The sequence below is a fragment of the Mandrillus leucophaeus genome, unplaced genomic scaffold (assembly GCF_000951045.1).
Source record: "Mandrillus leucophaeus isolate KB7577 unplaced genomic scaffold, Mleu.le_1.0 Scaffold18, whole genome shotgun sequence".
Lineage (NCBI taxonomy): Eukaryota > Metazoa > Chordata > Mammalia > Primates > Cercopithecidae > Mandrillus > Mandrillus leucophaeus.
Window position 1 is genome coordinate 3,692,051 of NW_012101809.1, and position 21,812 is coordinate 3,713,862.

The 21,812-nt window shown below is 46.4% G+C and overlaps 1 protein-coding gene across 3 annotated transcripts in view; it reads left to right on the plus strand.

Annotated features, from left to right (window-relative positions):
* The window catches only part of GBF1 (golgi brefeldin A resistant guanine nucleotide exchange factor 1), a 157,305-nt gene that overhangs the window by 117,248 nt on the left and 18,245 nt on the right, over positions 1-21,812 (plus strand). For 2 of the 3 annotated variants that reach the window (XM_011977459.1, XM_011977461.1), the window contains exons 4-17: positions 2,473-2,604; positions 8,688-8,806; positions 9,275-9,383; positions 9,891-9,951; positions 11,032-11,086; positions 15,471-15,618; positions 15,939-16,162; positions 16,704-16,869; positions 17,622-17,833; positions 18,460-18,558; positions 19,157-19,351; positions 19,590-19,779; positions 20,364-20,504; positions 20,818-20,906. In XM_011977459.1, the coding sequence (XP_011832849.1) occupies positions 2,473-2,604; positions 8,688-8,806; positions 9,275-9,383; positions 9,891-9,951; positions 11,032-11,086; positions 15,471-15,618; positions 15,939-16,162; positions 16,704-16,869; positions 17,622-17,833; positions 18,460-18,558; positions 19,157-19,351; positions 19,590-19,779; positions 20,364-20,504; positions 20,818-20,906 (1,940 nt within the window). Of the gene's footprint in view, positions 1-2,472; positions 2,605-8,687; positions 8,807-9,274; positions 9,384-9,890; positions 9,952-11,031; positions 11,087-15,470; positions 15,619-15,938; positions 16,163-16,700; positions 16,870-17,621; positions 17,834-18,459; positions 18,559-19,156; positions 19,352-19,589; positions 19,780-20,363; positions 20,505-20,817; positions 20,907-21,812 lie in introns of all 3 variants that reach the window. The other variant, XM_011977460.1, reaches the window with a different exon arrangement.

Here is a 21,812-nt window from a genome sequence, read left to right on the forward strand (position 1 = left end):
CACACCCAGCTAATTTTTTTGTATTTTTAGTAGAGACGGGGTTTCACCGTGTTAGCCAGGATGGTCTCGATCTCCTGACCTCATGATCCTCCCGCCTCGGCCTCCCAAAGTGCTGGGATTACAGGTGTGAGCCACCGCGCCCGGCCCTTTCATTTGCTTTTTTCAAGTATGTTACGTATTTCAGTTTTTCCAAATATTTTAAATTCCTTCTATCTCAACCCCACCACCATCACCACTACACACACACACACACACACACACACACACACACACGTTCTTCTCTAGGTTTTTTCTGTAAATTTTACATCTCTAGGTGGGGGTAGTGGGGGAAGAGAAGCAGGTTTTTTACAGCTGATGTGATCACTGTACAGACAAGCTTGGAAAATGCTACCCAATCTGCCAATTAATTAAAGCATTAATCTGAGGAGCAGCCGGGCCCAGGGAATGTTTACCCAGGGAGGAGGGGGGGTGATAGGAATTGAGTAGGCAGCTCCCTATATTTGCATGAAAATGAAAGTGCTTAGGAAACCCTGCTTTTGTCTCTAAAGGTGGGACAGCCTAGATCACATCCCTAAACATTTTTGGTCTCTTTAGGAAACCTTTTAGGGAGCTGGTCTCTAAAAGATGAAAGCACAGCACAATCTAGAAAAACAAATTTAAATGCTGGGCAGAGTAGGGTAGAACAAGAACAGTGTAGTATTCTTTGACCTGGAATGGAATCTTCTAAATTCAGGTGTAAAATTTCATCTATTCAGGTAGAATAGATGAAGGGGGTTTTCCAAGTTTTGGAACCATATAGGCTGGTTTAAATCCCAGCTCTGCATATTAGTTGTATGATTTGGGACCAAGCATGTATTTGATCTGAGCCTTTTCTCATCTGTGAAATAAAGATTATCAATTGCCCCTTCATCTCAGAGCAGTTAGTTCTCTGCTTACTCTAGGAAGGAAACAGGCTGGAGAGTGGTTACGAACTTCCAAGATTACAGACTGCCTCCACGACTGAGAGACTGCCCAGCCTTTTGTTCTTGTTAAACTTATTTTTCAGCAAGGGACTATAAACTTCAAAGTTTCCTCTCACCCTCCTGGAATATGCTGCACTCTTTCTCTAAGAGAAGTAGCCCTGACCATAACAGCAAAGGACATAAAGACAGGAATCCACCTTTGGACCTAAGGGTCACATTGGCTCTACCCAAGATGACGTTACCTATTTATATCATGGGAGGGTGGTGAAATGGGCGTGGAAAATTGACTCACAATATTTGATGATATTGAAGAATTATTGTTAATTTTTTAAAATTGTGATAAAATATATATATAATGCAAATTTTACCATTTTAACCATTTGTTAACTGTTTAAGCACAATATTATGGGCCAGGCACGGTGGCTCACACCTGTAATCCTAGCTCTTTGGGAGGCCAAGGCGGGCACATTGCTTGAGCTCAGGAGTTCGAGACCAACCTGGGCAACATGGCATAACCCCATCTCTACTAAAAATACAAAATTAGTGGCTCACGCCTGTAATCCCACCACTTTGGGAGGCTGAGGCAGGTGGATCACGAGGTCAGGAGATTGAGACCATCCTGGCTAACATGGTGAAACACCGTCTCTACTGAAAATATAAAAAATTAGCTGGGCGTGGTGGTGGGCGCCTGTAGTCCCAGCTGCTTGGGAGGCTGAGGCAGGAGAATGGCATGAAGCCAGGAGGTGGAGCTTGCAGTGAGCCGAGATCACGCCACTGCACTCCCGCCTGGACGACAGAGCGAGACTCCGTTTAAGAAAAAAAAAAGGCTGGGCACGGTGGCTCACACCTGTAATCCCAGTGCTTTGGGAGGCCGAGGCGGGCGGATCACAAGGTCAGGAGATCAAGACCATCCTGGCTAACACGGTGAAACCCCGTTTCTACTAAAAAATACAAAAAATTAGCTGGGCGTGGTGGCGGGCGCTTGTAGTCCCAGCTACTTGGGAGGCTGAGGCAGGAGAATGGCGTGAACCCGGAAGGCAGAGCGTGCCGTGAGCCAAGATCGAGCCACTGCACTCCAGCCTGGGTGACAGAGCGAGACTCCGTCTCCCCCCCCAAAAAAAAGAAAAAATTATCTAGGTGTGGTGACAGACACCTGTAGTCCCAGCTACTGAGGAGGCTGAGGGACTTGAGCCCTGGACGTGGAGGTTTGCAGTGAGCTGAGATCATGCCACTGCACTCCAGAGCAGGACTCTGTCTCACCAAAAAAAAAAAAAAAAAGATAATATTGTGGTTTGTTCTTTTTTTAAGATTCCTAATCTTTTAGATCTACATACTGAAAATGTTACAGATAAAATGATACAGTGTCTGGGATTTGATTCAAGGTAATCCAGAGGGAAGAAGATTGACCCAACAACAAGGACCTCTAGCCTCATGGCACAAACAAGAACCTTTTTTCAGGGTTTTGCTTCTCTTAGATGGTACCTCTTCATTTTTGTTTATTTTCTTGCAGAACTCTCAGAGATTGAGCCCAATGTATTCCTTCGTCCTTTTCTGGAAGTGATTCGCTCTGAAGATACCACTGGCCCTATCACTGGACTGGCACTCACCTCTGTCAACAAGTTCCTGTCCTATGCACTCATAGGTAAGAGCTCAGGCTTTGTTGCATGATCACAGCACTTCATTTACCACCTTTCCTGGGGTGCCTATTCCTTAGGCAATGAGCTGGTGATAGTGGGAAATTTTTTCCAGTCATTTCTTTTCTTGTAGAAGATAAATAGGATTGTTACTGGTTATTCTTCATGCTAGCTGACTCACGTTGTACAGGGTGGGAAGGGCAGGAGAAGAAGTTTCCTTGGTACTCTGGCTTCTCTATGCTTTCAAAGAGTTAAGGGTATGGTACCTTACTCTTGGAAGTTTGGTTAGGTTTGTTTGTTTGTTTATTTATTTATTTTTTGAGACAGAGTCTCACTCTGTCGCCCAGGCTGGAGTGCAGTGGCATGATCTCGGGTCACTGCAAGCTTCACCTTCCGGGTTCACGCCATTCTCCTGCCTCAGCCTCCCGAGTAGCTGAGACTACAGGTGCCCGCCACCACGCCCGGCTAATTTTTTGTATTTTTAGTAGAGATGGGATTTCACTGTGTTAGCCAGAATGGTCTCGATCTCCTGACCTCATGATCCGCCCGCCTTGGCCTCCCAAAGTGCTGGGATTACAGGCCTGAGCCACCGCACACGGCCTAGATAGGTTTATTTTTAAAGTTATTTTTTCAGACATAATGCATGTACATTATAACAAGACAGACAATAAAGAGATATTGAAAAGAAAAGTTAATTGTCCTTCCTGTATCTTTCTTAATGTTCCTCCTCCTCCTTTAGGCAAATAGTGTTAACAGCCTGGTTTGAATCTTTATGTTTTTCTATGTCTTTATAAATGAAGTACCATCCGTTTTTAAAATGAAATAAAGCCGAGTGTGGTGGCTCACGCCTGTAAGCCTAGCACTTTGGGATGCTGAGGCGGGTGGATCATGAGGTCAGGAGTTTGAGACCAGCCTGGCCAACATGGTGAAACTCTGTCTCTACTAAAAATACAAAAATTAGCCGGGTGCAATGGTGGGTTTCTGTAATCCCAGCTACTTGGGAGGCTAAGGCAAATGAATCGCTTGAACCCGGGAGGCGGAGTTTGCAGTGAGCAGAGATCGCACCACTGTACTCTAACCTGAGCGACAGAGCGAGACTCTGTCTCCAAAAAAAAAGAGAGAATAGAATAAAATGAAATAAAAATAGGATTATATGCTGCGTATTTTCTTTTTTCATTTAATAATATTAACTTGCTCGGGCACAGTGGCACATGTCTGTAATCCCAGCACTTTGGGAGGCTGAGGTGGGCGGATCACGAGGTCAGGAGTTCGAGACCAGCCTGACTAACATGGTGAAACCCCATCTCTACTAAAACTACAAAAATTAGCCAGGCGTGGTGGTGCATGCCTGTAATCCCAGCTATTCGGGAGGCTGAAGCAGGAGAATCACTTGGACCCGGAAGGCAGAGGTTGCAGTGAGCTGAGATCACACCATTGCGCTCCAGCCTGGGTGACAGAGCGAGACTCCGTCTCAAAAAAAAAAAAAAAAAAAACCCTCTATAGTATTAACTTAAATGTACATGATATAACTATTCATCTGATTTATTCTTTTATATTGTAGAAAATATATATAAAACTTGCCATTCCCATCAGTTTCAGCTTACAATTAATTGGCATTAATTACATTCACAATGTTGTGCAGCCATCACCACCATCTATTTCCCAAACGTTTTTATTACCCCAAATAGAAACTTAACATAATGAGGAGTTAACGTTAACCAATAACTCCCCATTTCTCTCTCCCCTCGCCCCTTGTATGATTTTTTTTTAGTAACTCTATAATTTTCATAGTGTAATATAGATATAACACAATTCATGTGCTCATTCTTAATATTTAAGATTGTTTCCTAGTGAAGTCATAAATAATGCTAATATAAGCACCCTTGATCACATGTCCTTATTAATAATTTTTTTTTTTTTTGAGATGGGGTTTCACCATATTGTGCCACCACGCCAGCTAATTTTTGTATTTTTAGTAGAGACAGGGTTTCACCATATTGGCCAGGTTGGTCTCGAACTCCTGACCTCGTGATCCACCCGCCTCGGCCTCCCAAAGTGCTGGGATTACAGGCGTGAGCCACCGTGCCCGGCCCCTTATTACTAATTTTACTCTTGTATGAAAGATTTCTGAACTTGGGATTTCTGGATTAAAGACCATGTGCATATTACATTTTTATAGCTATTACCAGTTTGCTTCCCCAAAAGGTTATATCATTTACACTTCCACCAGCAGTGACTGAGAATTTCTACTTCCTTACCCTGTCATCAGCACTGAATATTATCAGTTTTATTTGTGCCAGCTTGGTAGGTAAAAAGTGGTATTTTCTTTTTATTTTTTGAGACAGGGTCTTGCTCTGTCACCCGTGCTGGAGTGCAGTGGCACAATCACGGCTCACTGCAGCCTTGACCATTGGGATCAGGTGATCCTCCCACCTCCGCCTCCCAAGTAGCTGGGACTATAGGCACACGCCACCACACTCAGCTAGTTTTTGTAGTTTTAGTAGAAATGGAGTTTCTCCATGTTGCCCAGGCTGGTCTTGAGCTCCTGAGCTCAAGAAATCCATCACCTTGGCCTCCCAAATTGCTGGGATTACAGACATGAGCCATTGTACCCAGCCTCTTGTTGTTTTTATTTCCTGGAGGCTGAACATTTGAATTTCCTGTCTTCACTTCTTTTTTAAATTGAGTTGTGTTTGTTTTTCATGTCAATGTGTACGAGTTCTTTGTATGGTATGAATATTAACCCATTGCCTATCATAGCATTACAAATATTTGCTTCTAATCTAGGCCAAATATTTCCCCTAATCTATAGTTTATCTCTAAATTTGTTCATGGTGTCTTTCTTTGGATTTCTTTTTTAATTGGTCTTGACACTCAATTCGGGAATTCATTTCCCTGATTGGCAGCCCATGTACAAGGATGAAGAACATAGAAAACAGGCAGCTGTCTTTGTTTCTTAAGTAGGGAGACAAAATATAAGGCTCAGGCTTTAGCTAGCCAGAAAAGAAAATAGTCTTCAGTTCAGGGCAAGAAAACCCTTTATCTATTCTAGAAATGTTGGATTTGCTTAGCTGATACATTCAGGATCCTGAGCCGGAATCCTGGGTACCAGCTAGCTTCTGAACAGGTGCCTCAGCCTCTCTGACATCCTAGTCCCAGCTTCATACTTTTCCTAAACAAAATCAGGCCCAGCCACTTCCAGCCTTGCCGTGAGCACCACCTGCAGGTCATCTCTCTTCACAGCCTCCCATGACTGCTGCTGCTGTGCCTTTTCTCTCTGCTGTCTTGTTGGTGTTACTCTCTCCCCTTCCTGGACTTGGCAGACGGGCTGGTCATTGGAGACCTCAGGCCAGCTGGTCATTGGAGTTTCCTGTGGTGGGAAAGGAGAATGCTGGAGGTGGTGATTGCAGTGGGCATGAAAAAAAGAGCAGGAAGGAGTGTATGAAAGCCAAAAAAGCAAAGGAGATGGGATTGGCAGATTTCCCTGAAGTTGGTTCCAGAGTAGCCAGAAGAGGAGGACATTTTAAAGAAGGGGTTAGGCTGCTCTTCTAGAAGAAAACTCCTACCTCTTGCTCCTGTGATCCAAGTTTCAGGGATTATTTTAGATCCTCTTTCAAGGACTGGCCTTTTGTTTGGCCCCATACGGCTGCCAGACCAGAATTTTTGTGCCACTGATTTCATGGGTTGCTAGCAAGCCTTGCCTATGGTTCTTGTCAAAGAGCTGTCACTCTAGTCTGCCTTTTTATTTTTTATGGGGTTTTGTTGAGACAGAGTTCACTCTGTTGCCCAAGTTGGAGTGCAGTGGTGCGATCATGGCTTACTGTTGCCTTGACCTCTGGGGCTCAAGTGACCCTTCTACCTCAGCCTCCTCAGTAGCTAGGACTACAGACATGTTTGGGTTCTCAGCCATTCCCTGAGCTTTAGACTCAGGAACTCCCTGATTTCAGGTACCAAGAAAGAGAAAATGGGCTGGGCTCAGTGGCCCACACCTGTAATCCCAATACTTTGGGATTCTCAGCCATCCCCTGAACTTTAGACTCAGGAACTCCCTGATTTCAGGTACCAAGAAAGAGAACATGGGCTGGGCACAGTGGTCCACACCTGTAATCCCAATACTTTGGGAGGCCAGGGTGGGTGGATCACCTGAGGTCAGGAGTTCAAGACCAGCCTGGCCAACATGGTGAAACCCTGTCCCTACTAAAAATACCAAAATTGCTGGGTGGTGGTGGGCACCTGTAATCCCAGCTACTCAGGAGGCTGAGGCAGGAGAATTGCTTGAATCCAGGAGGCAGAGGTTGCAATGATCCGAGATCACGCCACTGGACTCCATCTAGCCTGGGTGACAGAGTGAGACTCTGTCTCAATTTAAAAAAAAAGAGAGAGAGAGAAAGAAAATAACAATAATATCTTATAATTCCTGTGACTAAAATTAGGAGGTGTTCCTGCATTATGCCGTGCCACCTCTGGAGCAACTTTCTCTGTCACTTGCAAAGCTTTTTCATATGCCTGCCCTTTGCCCCTACTTAGGCTTCCCTTTTAGAACTAAACAGCCCTGGAAAGGATCCTTTAGAGCAGACCTAGGGCAGGAGCTAGGCAAGACCCTTGATGGTGACAACTTATTTGGCTATTTCTCGTGGCTATTTAATACATGAATGAAATGGGAGCTGAGTTCCCTGCTTGATAGTATTTGTGTTCATTTCCAGCATGGTGCTGGTTGTCCGACCTCTAGCTTCTCCCCTCTTATTCTGTACAGCTGAAATCCTCCCTCCCGCCTGCCCCCTAGCTAGTCAACCTCCAGTCCTGTTTAGTTTATCTTTTTTCTCTCCTAATGCCTGTTAAGCTGGAAACAGGATTCTTGCTCATCATCATATTATTTTAAATAAGAATGAAACTAAAAGAAGAGGTCTTTGGGCTGGGCATCACGCCTGTAATCCCAGTACTTTGGGAGGCCGAGGCTGGCGGATCGCCTGAGGTCGGGAGTTCGAGACCAGCCTGACCAACATGGAGAAACCCCGTCTCTACTAAAAATACAAAATTAGCCAGGCGTGGTGGTGCATGCCTATAATCCCAGCTACTCGGGAAGCCTGAGGCAGGAGAATCGCTTGACCCAGGAGACGGAGGTTGCAGTGAGCCAAGATTGCGCCATAGCGCTCCAGCCTGCCAACAAGAGCGAAACTCCGTCTCAAAAAAAGGTCTTTGATCGGCTGTCACGTGGCACCTGGATATGAGTACTGGCAGCAGTGAGTGTTCATTTCCTCCTCCTGCTCTCCTAATTCAGTTGCACCTGAACACAAAACTCCAAAAGCAACCAGAGAGAGAAGCTGTGTTGAAAGATGAAAGGAGAAAAGGCCACAACTTTGGCATTCAAAGCTTTGACCCTACTTAGTTCTTGTTCTGAGTCAAAAACTCTTATTTCCAGGCTCCTCCTCTATGAAATTAGTAGATTTATACTAGTGATTCCCAGAGTATGGTCCCCTGCTCGGCAGTGTTTAACTTCAACTGGGGTCTTGTTAGAAACACAAATTCCTCAGGCCCCACTCTGGGCATACGAAATCAAAACTTTTTGGTGTGGGCTCAGCAATTGAGAACCACAGTTTTACCCAGTAGATTTTGTGTTGAGGAGCTTGTTAAAACCAGTTATGGGGCCGGGCGCAGTGGCTCACACCTGTAATCCCAGCACTTTGGGAGACCTAGGTGGGTGGATCACCTGAGGTCATGAGTTCGAGACCAGCCTGGCCAACATGGCAAAACCCCATCTCTACTAAAAGTACAAAAAAATTAGCTGGGTGTGGTGACGGGCACCTGTAACACCAGCTACTCGAGAGGCTAAGGCAGGAAAATCGCTTGAACCCAAGAGGCAGAGGTTGCAGTGAGCTGAGATCATGTCATTGCACTCCAACCTGGTCGACAAAGCGAGACTCTGTCTCAAACAAAAAAAAAAATTCAGTTGTGGGCAATTCTCATGTAGCTCAAGGAGTCATGGGTTAGGGAACTAGAGAGGAAAAATTGTCTCTCAAAGCTAGACGGGCTGCCTTACCTTTTATCTCTCTCCTCTCCACATCACTTAATCTTTCCTTTTTTGCTGGAGCAGATCCCACCCATGAGGGCACAGCAGAGGGCATGGAGAACATGGCAGATGCTGTCACCCATGCTCGTTTTGTGGGCACAGATCCTGCTAGTGATGAAGTTGTCCTGATGAAAATCCTTCAGGTAAGGGAGAGGGAAATAGCAATTAGGCTAATGGCCAGGGGCTGGTGCCGCGGACTCTACTTACTCTGCCCACAGCATGAAGCTGTGTTTTGACTTCACTGGGGCTTAGGGGAGCTACTTTGTTTCCAAACAAACAGCTGGGGTACCCAAAGTAAAAGCTTTTTCCAAGGAAAATCAGTAAAAGCTTTATATGAAGTGATATCAAATACCAGAAGCCTTAAATACACTTGTACCTCTGGCAGACAGTATTTGTGCCGTCCATCTCTTGGGCTCACGGGCTAGGGCTGGAATGAGTTCTGAAATATGTCAGGGTCATAAAAAGTGAAGAAACAATTCCCAGGACGAGCTCCTTGGAGACCTCTCTACCAAGCTGAGGTGAGGTCAGCATTCTTGCTAACCACTCTCTCTTACCCTTGAGTACCTCTCAGTACCTTGTTTATCACAGTAATTCCTTTTTCTTTCTGATAGGTTCTACGGACTCTGCTGCTAACCCCAGTGGGTGCCCACCTAACCAATGAATCTGTGTGTGAGATTATGCAGTCTTGCTTCCGGATCTGCTTTGAAATGAGGCTCAGTGGTAAGTGCTTGGATATTAGCCCCTTCACCATTCCTGGGGCCAGTGTCTGAGTATGAATACAGGAGGCTGTCTTCCCAGAGAGATGGAAAATTCAGGACTTCTCCATCATCTATCTCATGCAATCATAAGGGTCTAGAAGAAATCTCTGTACTTGAATATTGTGAAGCTAGAGTAGAGACCTCAGCCCATTATGCCAGGGCAGGAGTTGGGATGGATCCCAGATTGACTTAGCCCAGGCACCAAATCACCCTCTCTTGGGGTTTGTGGGATTGACACCAACCTACAAACCCCCCAGAACACATCTATCCCTCCCCTTTTTTCCCTGACTCAGTAGTGCCACCTAGTGGGCCAGTAAAGTTATGGCTGCCAGGCTGAGCTGGAGCTGGTTTTAATAAGTTTGGCATAATCCTTGGTAAACAGGGTTTGGAGGGGAGTCTGCTCTGAGAACCCTCTTGATAATAGCACAGCAAGTAATGACACCTGTGTTATTTGTTTTTGCCTGTGCAGAGTTATTGAGAAAATCCGCAGAGCACACTCTCGTAGACATGGTGCAGCTGCTCTTCACAAGGTAAACCTGCTGCTGTTTGCTTCAGCCCGGCTGCCCAGGCCTCTTGAGTCTGCCTGCTTCCACACAGCCACATCAGGGACCTGGCCAACCCCACAGCCACATCAGAGGCCACTGGGATTATGGATTGGGGGTAGTTCTCTATGCCCAGGGTTACTGAGCAAGGGAGGAGGAGGAGGGAGCTGATTTCGCCTCAGGTGGAGGCAGAGGGTTATTTAGTATAGGCCAGCAGACCTCATTATGCTTCCCAAATTTGTGTTTGTTTCTGTGCAGGTAGCAGCTGGGAAAGGGAACCCAGAAAGGAAGCCAAACTCAAGGGATCCTGATTTCTGTGGGAGAGGGCCAAGGTTAGGGTGACCAGCAATTGTGATTTGCCCGGGACTGTCCTGATTTCAGCACTAAAAGTTCTGCATCCTGGCAAAGCCCTCTCAGTCCCAGGCAAACCAAGATGGTTGGTTACCCTTAGGTAAGGCCCTTAGCCTAGGGCCTAGGAGGCCTTTTATACTAGGCCTGTTTCCTGCACCTCCTTTCAACAGACTCACAGAAGAGCTGAGGCAATGGCTTCAAACCTTCCTCTGGGATTTCTTTTTGCTCTCAGATCTATAGATAATAATCCTTATTATCTACAGACTAGACTGCCCTTGGACCCTGCTGCAAAGAATTTTTTACTCCTCAGGCTCAAATTTACTGGTTTCAAAACTTCAACCTGCCTGTTAATTCTTCCCTTTTGCCTACTCTCCTAGGGTTTTGATAGACTGCCCTCCCCCCATCTCTTGGCAGCAGTATTTGCCAAGTGAATATAAGCAGGAAGGAATCAGTCTTAGGATAAAAAGAGCCTCCACACTCCAAGGGCACTTACCTTGCTCTCACGACTACCTCCTTTTGTCCATGTCACACATCCCCCGATTCCTGTGGCTCTTTGATGAAGCTCTGAAAAGGGTGAAATTAGTCTGCTTCTCTTTTGTAGCCTTTTCTAAGACACAGGGCATGCTCTGGCTCAGAGCACCTTTGGTTTGTGGCTGGCATGGAGGGGGACATTTGTCATTATCCCTAATGACAGTTGATGGATTCTCTATCTTATAGGTTACCTCAGTTTAAAGAAGAACCCAAGAACTATGTGGGGACCAACATGAAGAAGGTATGATGTGAGAGCTGATCTGCTGTCCCTCATCCAAACCATAATCTCCCAACTTCAGTGCCTTGGGGTAACCTTGCTTTGCAAAGATATGCTTTGCTTGGAATCTAGAAGTAGCTCTCACTCCTTTAGTGAGAAATATATTATCTCCCAGATATATCCCTTCCCCAGCTTTTCCACTCTGGCCTATCTTTGAACCACCATGTTAGCTGGTGAGCCAGTTCTTCATGGAGACTGCATGGTACCCATCAGTCTTGGCTAAAAATGTCTGTTGACAAAGATGAAAGTCCTGCATCCCCTCAAGATTTAGCCTTATCTGCAGGTAGAAGGCCTAGAAAGGCTATGTCCCAAATCCTACCTCAATGCTGAATTAGACTGGGCTCTTGATTGTGCTAGTCTGTATTGAAGAAATTAGTCAAGCTTGACTCCAGACATTTAAGAACCGAAGGGTTCTTAAACTGCTAGGAGAAGAATGGTGGTCAAAAGAATGGCTTCTTTCTATCTTGAACTGAAGCCCTGGACTTCACAGGCCTTTGATGAGGATTCTGCTTGCAGCCCTAAGAGGTCTTACCTATGGAAATGACCCTTAGTTGTGTGGTGCATGCACCTGACCTTCTCCTCTCCCCTGCCATCCATCCCCATTCCTGCCCTGTGCCCTGTTGGTGTGTGTCTGAGTTTATTTCACTCTGTTTAAATCGTGCGTTTGCCTGTCTTTCGCAGATATCTCCATGTCTCCTCAACAAACTGGAGCTAAGTAGTGGGGAGCAGACCAAAGCCCTGAACCAGTTAGAGAGGGTACTACTCTTTAAGAACCTCAAGGTCTCTCTCCCTCTCTCTCCCTTCCCTTTTTTATTTCTTTAAATGTTTATTTTGTATATGTAACACCTGGGTCCCATTTCCATTGTATAGAGCACAATTTACCCTTCCCTAGTAACACAGCACGGCTTTGGAAGAATTGCACGTGATTGTAGCTTTGCAGTGTTGGGAATTCTCCTGGGCATCTGGTTGCCTGGAGACAGGAGAGGGAAGACTTGAACATCACATAGTTAGCCTAGAAAGCCTGGGGTCTGCTGTTACCTTGTGGGGAGGCTTAAGATCTACCATTTCTAGGGAAACTATGAGGGACCTTCAAGACCCTTCCCCCTTCTCCTTCTCCTTATCTCAGAGCTGGCATAGAGAGCTTAAGCACAGTCCTCAGCTCTATCTGGATACCTGGACTGGGTTTGGAGGGAAAGGGTAGTCCATCTAGTTGGGATCTGTTTTTTTTTTTTCTTGGTTACCATTAAAGAGGTCATTCCAAGGATTAGAACTCTAGATTGATGGAAAGAAGCCAGGTGCCAGGATAGCCCAGGACACTGGGAATACTTTGGGATCTGTAAAGATCCCTCTGTCCTCTGAAAGTCAAGGTGTAGGGTAGCTTAGGGAGGGATCCAAGCTAAAGATTACCCTAATCTGCATATACCTGCCTTAGGAAGAAAGGAGAGAGAAGGAGGTGTGGACTATCTGGGCTATCCATCACAAGAGTGTGCATGCTGAAGGTGTGGTTGTGGACATACAGGTCATTGAAAATAAAAAACTCTGTGTATGTACACCTAGCTAGATAGTCCATTGGCCCGTGTTCTCTTTGAATGCGTTGTGTCATTTCATTTGTGTGCTTGCATAGTCTCAAGCTGCAGCTCTCATTAATGGCTATCCAGCATGTTACCATGATTATTAACCTGGGACCTGCTCCTTTTTTGTAAAGCTTACACTGTCCTTTGGAATACAGAGTCATACAGTTAAGGTGGTATAGAGTTCCATGAATACCTACTGCCCACCCCACACCTTCAGACCTTAGGAAAAGGAGAACAACTATACCTTACAAGGGGTGAGGCGTTTGTGAGAACTGGCAGCCTCTTGGCCCCTACTCCAGCCAGGAGGCTGAGAACACCGGAACACTCATTGAAATAATCAGGTTGGAGCAAGCTTTGCAGAAGATAGAGAAGGATGTGAAAAACTGATCCTCATATGGGGAGGAATCTCAATGACTGACTGGCTTCTCAGTGAAAGTAGGACTGCCTGGAGTCCCTGAAATGGGGCAGCGTCCTGGAGAGAAAGGCTCTCTCATAAAAGTAGATCCAGTTCTTAGTTCTTTTGGGAGCTCAGTGATAACTGCCAATAGAGCCAGGAGGTCCCTCATTGATCTCTTGGCCTCTTACCCTTTTGCATATTTGGCGGGCTCTTTTCCCATAACATTTTTTACTATGAACTTGATCCAGTTGAGCTCCAGTGGTTCCTGGGGAGAGGATTCTTTTGCTTCCTGCTTAGCTATAGTGCTCAGTATGCCTGAAGCTCAGTTCTAGGCATATGACTGCAGGCATTTTGGAGATGGATTATCTAGAAGTATAAATCCAATATGAGGCTGTTGCTATGTTACTAAGAGCTGGGGGAAGGAAGGGCTCAGCTCTTCAGCCTCTTCTTTATTGGAAGGAGCTATGGGTAGGAATGGAAGAAGTATGTGTTTTCTAAGCAAGGAATCAAAGATTACCCAGGTTCTGAGAGCTTGGGGGAGCTTAAGGAATGGAGTCTATCCCTAACAAGAGGAATTGAACAGGCCATGGATAATAGGATATATTTAGCCTTTAGGAAGAGGCAGAGAGAAAAAGTGCTTCTACTCTCTTTAGAGTCATTCTAATGGTTTCTGGAATAGCGTTGCCATTGCCATTGTCGGAATGGTCCAATCCAGGAATGGTCTATCAGTCTAGGAATAGTTTAGAATGACTCTGTAGAGGGACTGAGTTCACACCCAACTGAGAAAACATCAGGACTTAAAAAACAAAATGGGGCCGGGCACGGTGACTCACGCCTGTAATCTCAGCACTTTGGGAGGCCGAGGCGGGTGGATCACGAGGTCAGGAGATCAAGACCATCCTGGCTAATACGGTGAAACCCCGTCTCTACTAGAAATACAAAAAAAATTAGCCAGGCTTGGTGGCAGGTGCCTGTAGTCCCAACTGCTCGGGAGGCTGAGGCAGGAGGATGGCGTGAACCCGGGAGGCGGAGCTTGCAGTGAGCCGAGATTGCGCCACTGCACTCCAGCCAGGACCACAGAGCGAGACTCCATCTCAAAACAACAACAACAACAACAAAAAATGGGCCTAAACAAAGTAACTTTGAACTTAGAATGGAGGAAACACATAAAAACACAGATCCTAGGGAGTAGTCAACAGGTGACAGAGATTGTCCCTTGCCACTAAAAGGAAGCTATAGGAAGAACAGAAATACAGCAAGAGGGTAGTGGAACAGAACAAGGAGTCAAGGAATCAGTGGCCTTACCATCTGACAACATAAAACTGCATCTGGAAAGACCAATAGTGAGAGGGACAGGTGGTCTCATTGATACAACAAATTGGGAGCAGCAGAGAGCACAGCAGCAGCATTACATGACCTTCTATGCTGAACTCCACAAATAAACTGGGAGGCCATTCCTTCCTTAACTCAAAGGAATGAGCTTTTGACCAGTCTGATACAGAAATTCCAGAGAGTAAGAGGTATGTTCGCTGGGTGCGGTGGCTCACACCTGTAATCCCAGCACTTTGGGAGGCCGGGGCAGGCAGATCACCTAAGGTCAGGAGTTAGAGACCAGCCTGGCCAACATGGTGAAACCCTGTCTCTACTGAAAATACAAAAATTATCCAGGCGTGGTGGCCCACACCTGTAATCCCATTTACTTGGGAGGCTGAGGCAGGAGAATCACTTGAACCCAGGAGGCAGAGGTTGCAGTGAGCTGAGATTGTGCCACTGCACTCCAGCCTGGGTGACAAAGTTAGACTCCGTCTCAAAAAAATATATATATATATGTTTATGGTTTAGGCCCAGTTCATAAGCAATAAGAAAGCTAGGACAGGAAGGAATAGGCTCTCATAGTTGGATAAAACTACAAGTAGGAGACTGCTTTACAAGCTAGTTGAGGAGGAAAGCCGGGAGACCATACACCTGTAGATGTGAGTGTCAGGGCAAAGGAGACCCTGCCCTTACACTTTCTGCAAGAGGGTCATGCATCATCCATAGGATTCAGGATTTCTTGCTTAATGTAATACTCAGGACCCAGAGAAGCAGAATGATAAGTGTGAGGGCTGGCCCTACCAATGACCAGCCCAGAAACAGAATGTCACCTTTTACATGGAGGCTGCCATGCCAACCTATGAAGTAGTAAATGTAGAAGCCAAGTTAGAAGAGTGGGAATGTGAACTGATGGTCTAGAGTCTTACTTTAGCACAGATATTTCTATATCTAGAAAACAAGATATAGCTTGTTTTCTAGAGATCAGTAGGACTAAATGAAGGGAGATTAATAGGGATAGTGTCTTAGTTTGAATACCAGTGCTAATGGGGTATGATATTCCCAGCTGAAAATGAGAGCAGGAGGCATGAGTGATTCATCCAAGTGGAAGAAACAGAAGAGATCCCCTCGGCCCCCACGCCATATGACCAAAGTCACACCAGGTTCAGAGCTGCCCACTCCCAATGGAACCACCTTATCATCTAACCTCACTGGTGAGTGCCCTGGACTGCTTCCTCTGATTAGAGAGAAGAAGAGCTCCTTTCTGTCTTAGGGATTTTGAAATTGAAGACCAAGCAACTGAGGGGCTTTGGTTTTGGTGCTGAGAACAAAAAGGGAAACTCCAGGTCAAATCAGACTGTGACCATTCAGCAACTCTGCAGCGACTTAAGGTTGTTCTCTGACAACTTTAGAGACCAATATATGCAAAGATAAGCATGTAATCTGGGAAACAAGAGACCCTAGTACCATGGAGGGTTTGTTTTGCCCACAGCCTCTTTCTTCTCCTACAAGCATCACGTACTTTTCTTGGCAGGCGGCATGCCCTTCATTGATGTGCCCACTCCCATCTCCTCTGCAAGTTCAGAAGCTGCCTCAGCAGTGGTCAGTCCCTCTACAGACAGTGGCCTGGAATTCTCCTCCCAAACCACTTCCAAGGAAGACCTTACTGATCTAGAGCAACCTGGCTCTCCAGGGTACAGCACAGCTACAGAGCCTGGGAGCAGTGAGCTAGGTATTCCCGAGCAATCTGACCTCCAGGTATGACTTGGATTTTAAAATTTCCCTCTTCAATATTCCAGTGTGGGAACTGGCGTGATCCTTTGGATCCTTTATGCAGGACTTGGCTCAAAAGAAGCTTGGGGTAGCTTCAAAAGAAGCTCTGATCTTTCCTGCTTCTCAGAATTGGTTGTGCTGCCTAGAAAACCCACAGCATAACTCACTGTGAGAGGTGGCTCATGAGATTTATCAAGTTATACATACAGGTAGTACTTGACAAAAGGGAAGGAGCTGGCCATAGCTTTTTCTGGAAGGTAATGATCGAAATTCTAAGCCTGTGAGAGCCTCTGTGTCTCTAAGGTTCTAGTTACTATAGGTCAATGAAGCCTCAGGAGATGTTTTTCTGAGTCCTTCATCATACTCCTGCCTGAGCCATCTTGCAGTGATTCATAAACCACTGAGCTGGCCCTACATCTGTAGCCCATTAGAGACAGCTTGGAAGACATGTACTTCAGGGGATTAAGTTCCCAGTTGCCCTTGCCTCATCCCTCTTCCCATATCTCCCTGCTACTGGTCATAGCAGGAAGGGACCCATGTGGAAAAGTCCCAGTCAGCATCTGTGGAGTCCATCCCTGAAGTGTTAGAGGAGTGCACATCCCCTGCTGACCACTCTGACTCTGCCTCTGTCCATGACATGGATTACGTCAATCCCCGGGGCGTGCGCTTTACACAGTCCTCCCAGAAAGAAGGTGGGTACTCTGGCGGGCTCTGCCAGTTCATCTCCCCCATCCTACCTACTAAGCTGCCTGAGCCTAGACCATCTTAGACCAAGATACTGGACTACTGCCTGTTGCTCCAAGTTCTAGGCTATTTTCTAGTCAGGAAATGGAGTGAAGCCATAAGACTGTTGGCATGGATGGAGCCCTTCCCTAACTTATACTATAGGAAGGAAGTTTGAGGGGCGATAGAAAGCAAGAAGGAAGAATAAAAGTTTAGGACTTTTAACAGAAAGGTAGGATCATCAATTCTGATTTCCTCCAGAAGTAGACTAGTTCCCTCACCTCCCCAGGGGGAAAAAAAATCCTTTTCCTTTTTTTTTTTTTTTTTTTCCCCTGTTGCCCAGGCTGGAGTGCTGCAGTGGCACAATCACAGCTCACTGTAACCTCAACTTCCTGGGTTCAAGCAATCCTCCCACCTCAGCCTCCCAAGTATTTGAGACTACAGGCATGTACCACTGCGCTTGGCTCCTTTTAAAAAATCTTTTGTAGAGATGAGGTCTCTCTGTGTTGCCTGGGCTGGTCTCAAACTCCTGGCCTCAAACAATCCTCCCATCTTAGCCTACCAAAGCACTAGGATTACAGGCATGAGCCATCATGCCTAGCCCTTTTCCTCAAAGAGAATCACTTACCTTAAATTGCCTTGTGTAATGCAGAGCAGGCTAGGCAAAGCCAGCGGACTAGTTGTTTTATAGCAGTCTCACTCTCCTCCTGGCCTTCCCCAGGCACAGCTTTGGTCCCCTATGGTCTTCCCTGCATCCGCGAGCTCTTCCGATTCCTCATCTCCCTCACCAATCCACACGACCGCCATAACTCAGAGGTTATGATTCACATGGGACTGCATTTGCTGACAGTGGCCCTTGAGTCAGCCCCTGTAGCCCAGTGCCAGACCCTCCTGGGCCTCATCAAGGATGAGATGTGCCGTCATTTATTCCAGGTAAGACAAGATTGCTAGAGGGTCTCAGAGCCTCTTTCAAGGCCAGGGGAACACAGGGAGGTCTGGCTGATTATGCAAAGAGTATAGGACCTAGGAAAGCATCTCCCTCCCAGTTGGCCTGTAGTTTTAGTAAGAGGGTTTCAGTAGTTCCCCAGGGACTATGGCAGCCAGAGAGAAATATAGGAATGGCTAGATGTAGAGTTCCCTGGAAACACTGGACCTCAGTGACACCTTCACTCAGTTTGCCTCTCCTGCCTCTCTTGGTTGAGCCATAGTCAGCTTCAGAAACCTCACAGCCGGGCTGGGCACAGTGGCTCACATCTGTAATCCCAGCACTTTGGAAGCAAAGGCAGGGGGATCACGAGGTCAGGAGATCGAGACCAGCCTGACCAAAGTGGTAAAACCCAGTCTCTACTAAAAACACCAAATTAGCTGGGCGTGGTGACGTGTGCCTGTAATCCCAGCTACTCGGGAGACTGAGGAAGGAGAATATCTTGAACCCAGGAGGCAGAGGTTGCAGTGAGCTAAGATCACGCCACCGCACTCTAGCGTGGGCGACAGAGTGAAACTCTGCCTCAAAAACAAAACAAAACGAAACTCATGGCCTACCCTACTCTGATCTCCAGCTACTCAGCATAGAGCGACTGAACCTTTATGCTGCTTCCCTGCGAGTATGCTTCCTACTGTTTGAGAGCATGCGGGAACACCTCAAGTTCCAAATGGAGGTGAGTTTCTTGATGTGGGAAGAAAAGAGGAAAAAAAATAGGGAAATATATGGCATCTTCAGTGGGGCCAGCTCTATCATGCTACAGAGGTAGGATTTAGGGACTTCCTATAGGAGAGTGCTTTTAGCCTCCGGAGTTAGGTTCAATCAGCTGGCCTCTTGCGGAAAAGTTAAAAGGAGACTAAAGGAAACTGGCTGACCCCAAATATGAGAACTGCCAGGTAACCTCACCATGAGTGGGAACAGCTCTTCTGCCCAGCAGTTACTCTGCAACACAAGCAGGTAAGTCAAGCCAGCATTGTCACTAAATTGCTAAAAGGAACTCTAAATAGGACCAGGTCATGTTCACATAGAGAGCACAAAAGGGCAAGAGGCAACTTTTCTGGAACCAGGTATGTGGTAGAGAGTCAGGCCTTATCCCCCAACATGGAGGCCAAAGAAGAGATATATTTAGGGGATGGAATACCTTTGGGTGTCTCTTAATACATGCCTCTCGGCCAGGCTTCTGCATCCTGTTTAATGTTTTTCCTGTCTAATTTTTTCTCTTCCTATCTTGAATCCTTTCCCCACCCAAATGGCAATTACTGGGTTATTGCCAGATGTACATCAAAAAGCTTATGGAGATCATCACTGTGGAGAACCCCAAGATGCCTTATGAGATGAAGGAGATGGCACTGGAGGCCATTGTGCAGCTCTGGCGCATCCCCAGCTTTGTCACAGAGCTCTACATCAACTATGATTGTGACTACTACTGTTCCAACCTCTTTGAGGACCTCACAAAGCTGCTGTCCAAGGTGCTGAACACTATTAACTGGCCTCTAGAAAAAAGGCATTATAAAGGAAATCTCCCTGGTGGTAGTGAGGATGCTACATACAGAGAGGGGAACACTTGAGAGCTGGGAAACCGAAAGAAGAAAGGTGTTTTCTAAAGGCAATGTACAAGTTAGAAGAGGTTTTGGAAATTTTTAGAAAATGATCAAAGTGTAAAGTGTTCTCCTAACTATGAGTCTAATGGATCTGTTTACCTTCCAGAATGCCTTCCCTGTGTCTGGTCAACTCTATACAACACACCTACTATCTCTTGATGCCCTATTGACAGTGATTGACAGCACCGAGGCCCACTGCCAGGCCAAAGTCCTCAACAGCATCACCCAGCAAGAGAAGAAGGAGACAGCCAGACCAAGCTGTGAGATAGTAGATGGCACCCGAGAAGCTAGCAATAGTGAGAGGCATTTTTTTCTTTGATGAACCCAGGGTTCTATGCTTATCCCTTCTCTACTGTGAGTCCTTTCTCCTGTCCTTAGATCACTTCCCCTGGGATGCTCCCAATTCTGTTTCTGGGCTTTGGCGGTTTAAATCACAGGCCAGTCAGGCAGATTAGCAGAACTCATAGCCTTCTCCCTTTTTCCTTCTCCCCACTTTAGTTTTTTACAGAACTATTTTTCTTTATGACAAGAGAACAGATATTAAAGAATATAGGATTTCTGTCTCTGAAAGCTCCAGGCCCCACCGTCCCTCATCCCCAATATCTGCCTCCACTCTAATTAGTCTTCTCTAGCTCCCCCCTTGAAATCTGAGGTTGCAGAAGATCAGGGAAAATGACTGGGTAATCTCTTCATTAAATTAGAGAATCTAATCCTTGGCTGGGACAGGGACTACTTGTTTTGGCTTGGGTTTGTCCTGGTCGGGGCTGGCGCCCTGTGCGGGAACCATGCAGGTCTTCTGGGCTTTGGATTTGACCTCTCCTGCAGCTCTGCTTGGCTTCATACCCTGTAAGTCTTCGCGTATCTTCTTCTCTCTTACCAGCTGAGAGAGCAGCCAGCGATGGGAAAGCTGTAGGCATGGCCTCAGACATCCCAGGCCTGCATCTGCCAGGTGGAGGGCGGCTGCCACCAGAACATGGGAAACCAGGATGCAGTGATCTGGAGGAAGCTGGTGACTCTGGGGGTGGGTACTGGGTGTCCATGACCCTAAGCTCCTCACCTGGAGGGCCTGGTGGAGAGCAGAGGGAGGGAGCAGACACCTAGGATAGTAACTAAGCAAGCCTTGGTAGCTCGCCTTGCCTTCAGACTCAGAGAGAGGGAAGCAAACATATGGACCCTTAGTTGATAGGACTTCCAGGGAAGTGGAAGACTGGTGAGGACAAGATTTCTGAGGCTCCTCCTTGAAACTAGGGAGTATATTGGTGACCTTCCAAAAGTCCCTATCTGGGTAAAAAAAGGTCTTACAGATTTTTCCCCTCTCTTCTTCCTACTCCTAGCTGACAAAAAGTTTGCCCGGAAGCCACCTCGATTTTCCTGTCTCCTGCCAGATCCACGGGAACTAATTGAAATTAAAAACAAAAAGAAGGTACATACATATATTCCCCAGCCTCTGTCCACCTCTTTCTGGGTGTCCATTGTTGTAGGGTTTCCATCTCAGAGGGTGAAGATGAAGGAGAGTCTAGCACCTCATTGTACAGCTTCCTGAGGCCAGTCTTTGGGCTTGTTGGTACTTCAGCAACTCCCATTTGAAGCCCTTCCCTTACTCCTAAGCTATGTAGTTGAGCATACCCTGTGTATGCCCCTGGGCAAATGCTATACCAATTGAGAACCAAGTGTCACTAGTGGCAGTGACAGGAGCCTTGAGAGTTGGTGTCCTGTGGGTCATTGAAGGTTACTGGTCATCTCCAGCCCTAGCATGATGGTTGGCAATAAAGGGGAATTGATATTTATTCTGGTGCTTTAGTAAGGTTCGAATAGCAATGTTCAAATCACTGTTTGTACTTTGGGTTTTTGTTTTTTTTTTTTTTCCCAGACGGAGTCTCTCTCTGTTGTCTAGGCTGGAGTGCAGTGGTGCGATCTCAGCTCACTGCAGCTTCCACCTCCCAGGTTCAAGCAATTCTCCTGCCTCAGCCTCCCAAGTAGCTAGGACTACAAGTGCGTGCCACCACGCCCAGCTAATTTTTTGTATTTTTAATAGAGACAGGGTTTCACCATATTAGCCAGGATGGTCTCCATCTCCTGACCTCGTGATCCACCTGCCTCAGCCTCTCAAAGTGCTGGGATTACAGGCGTGAGCCACCGCACCTGGCCTGTACTTTGCGTTTCTTAACACAAAGAAAACCTACCCCTTTCTGGCCAGGCACGGTGGCTCGCGCCTGTAATCCCAGCACTTTGGGAGATTGAGGCAGGCGGATCACCTGAGGTCAGGAGTTTGAGACCAGCCTGGCCAACATGGTGAAACCCCATCTCTACTAAAAATACAAAAATTAGC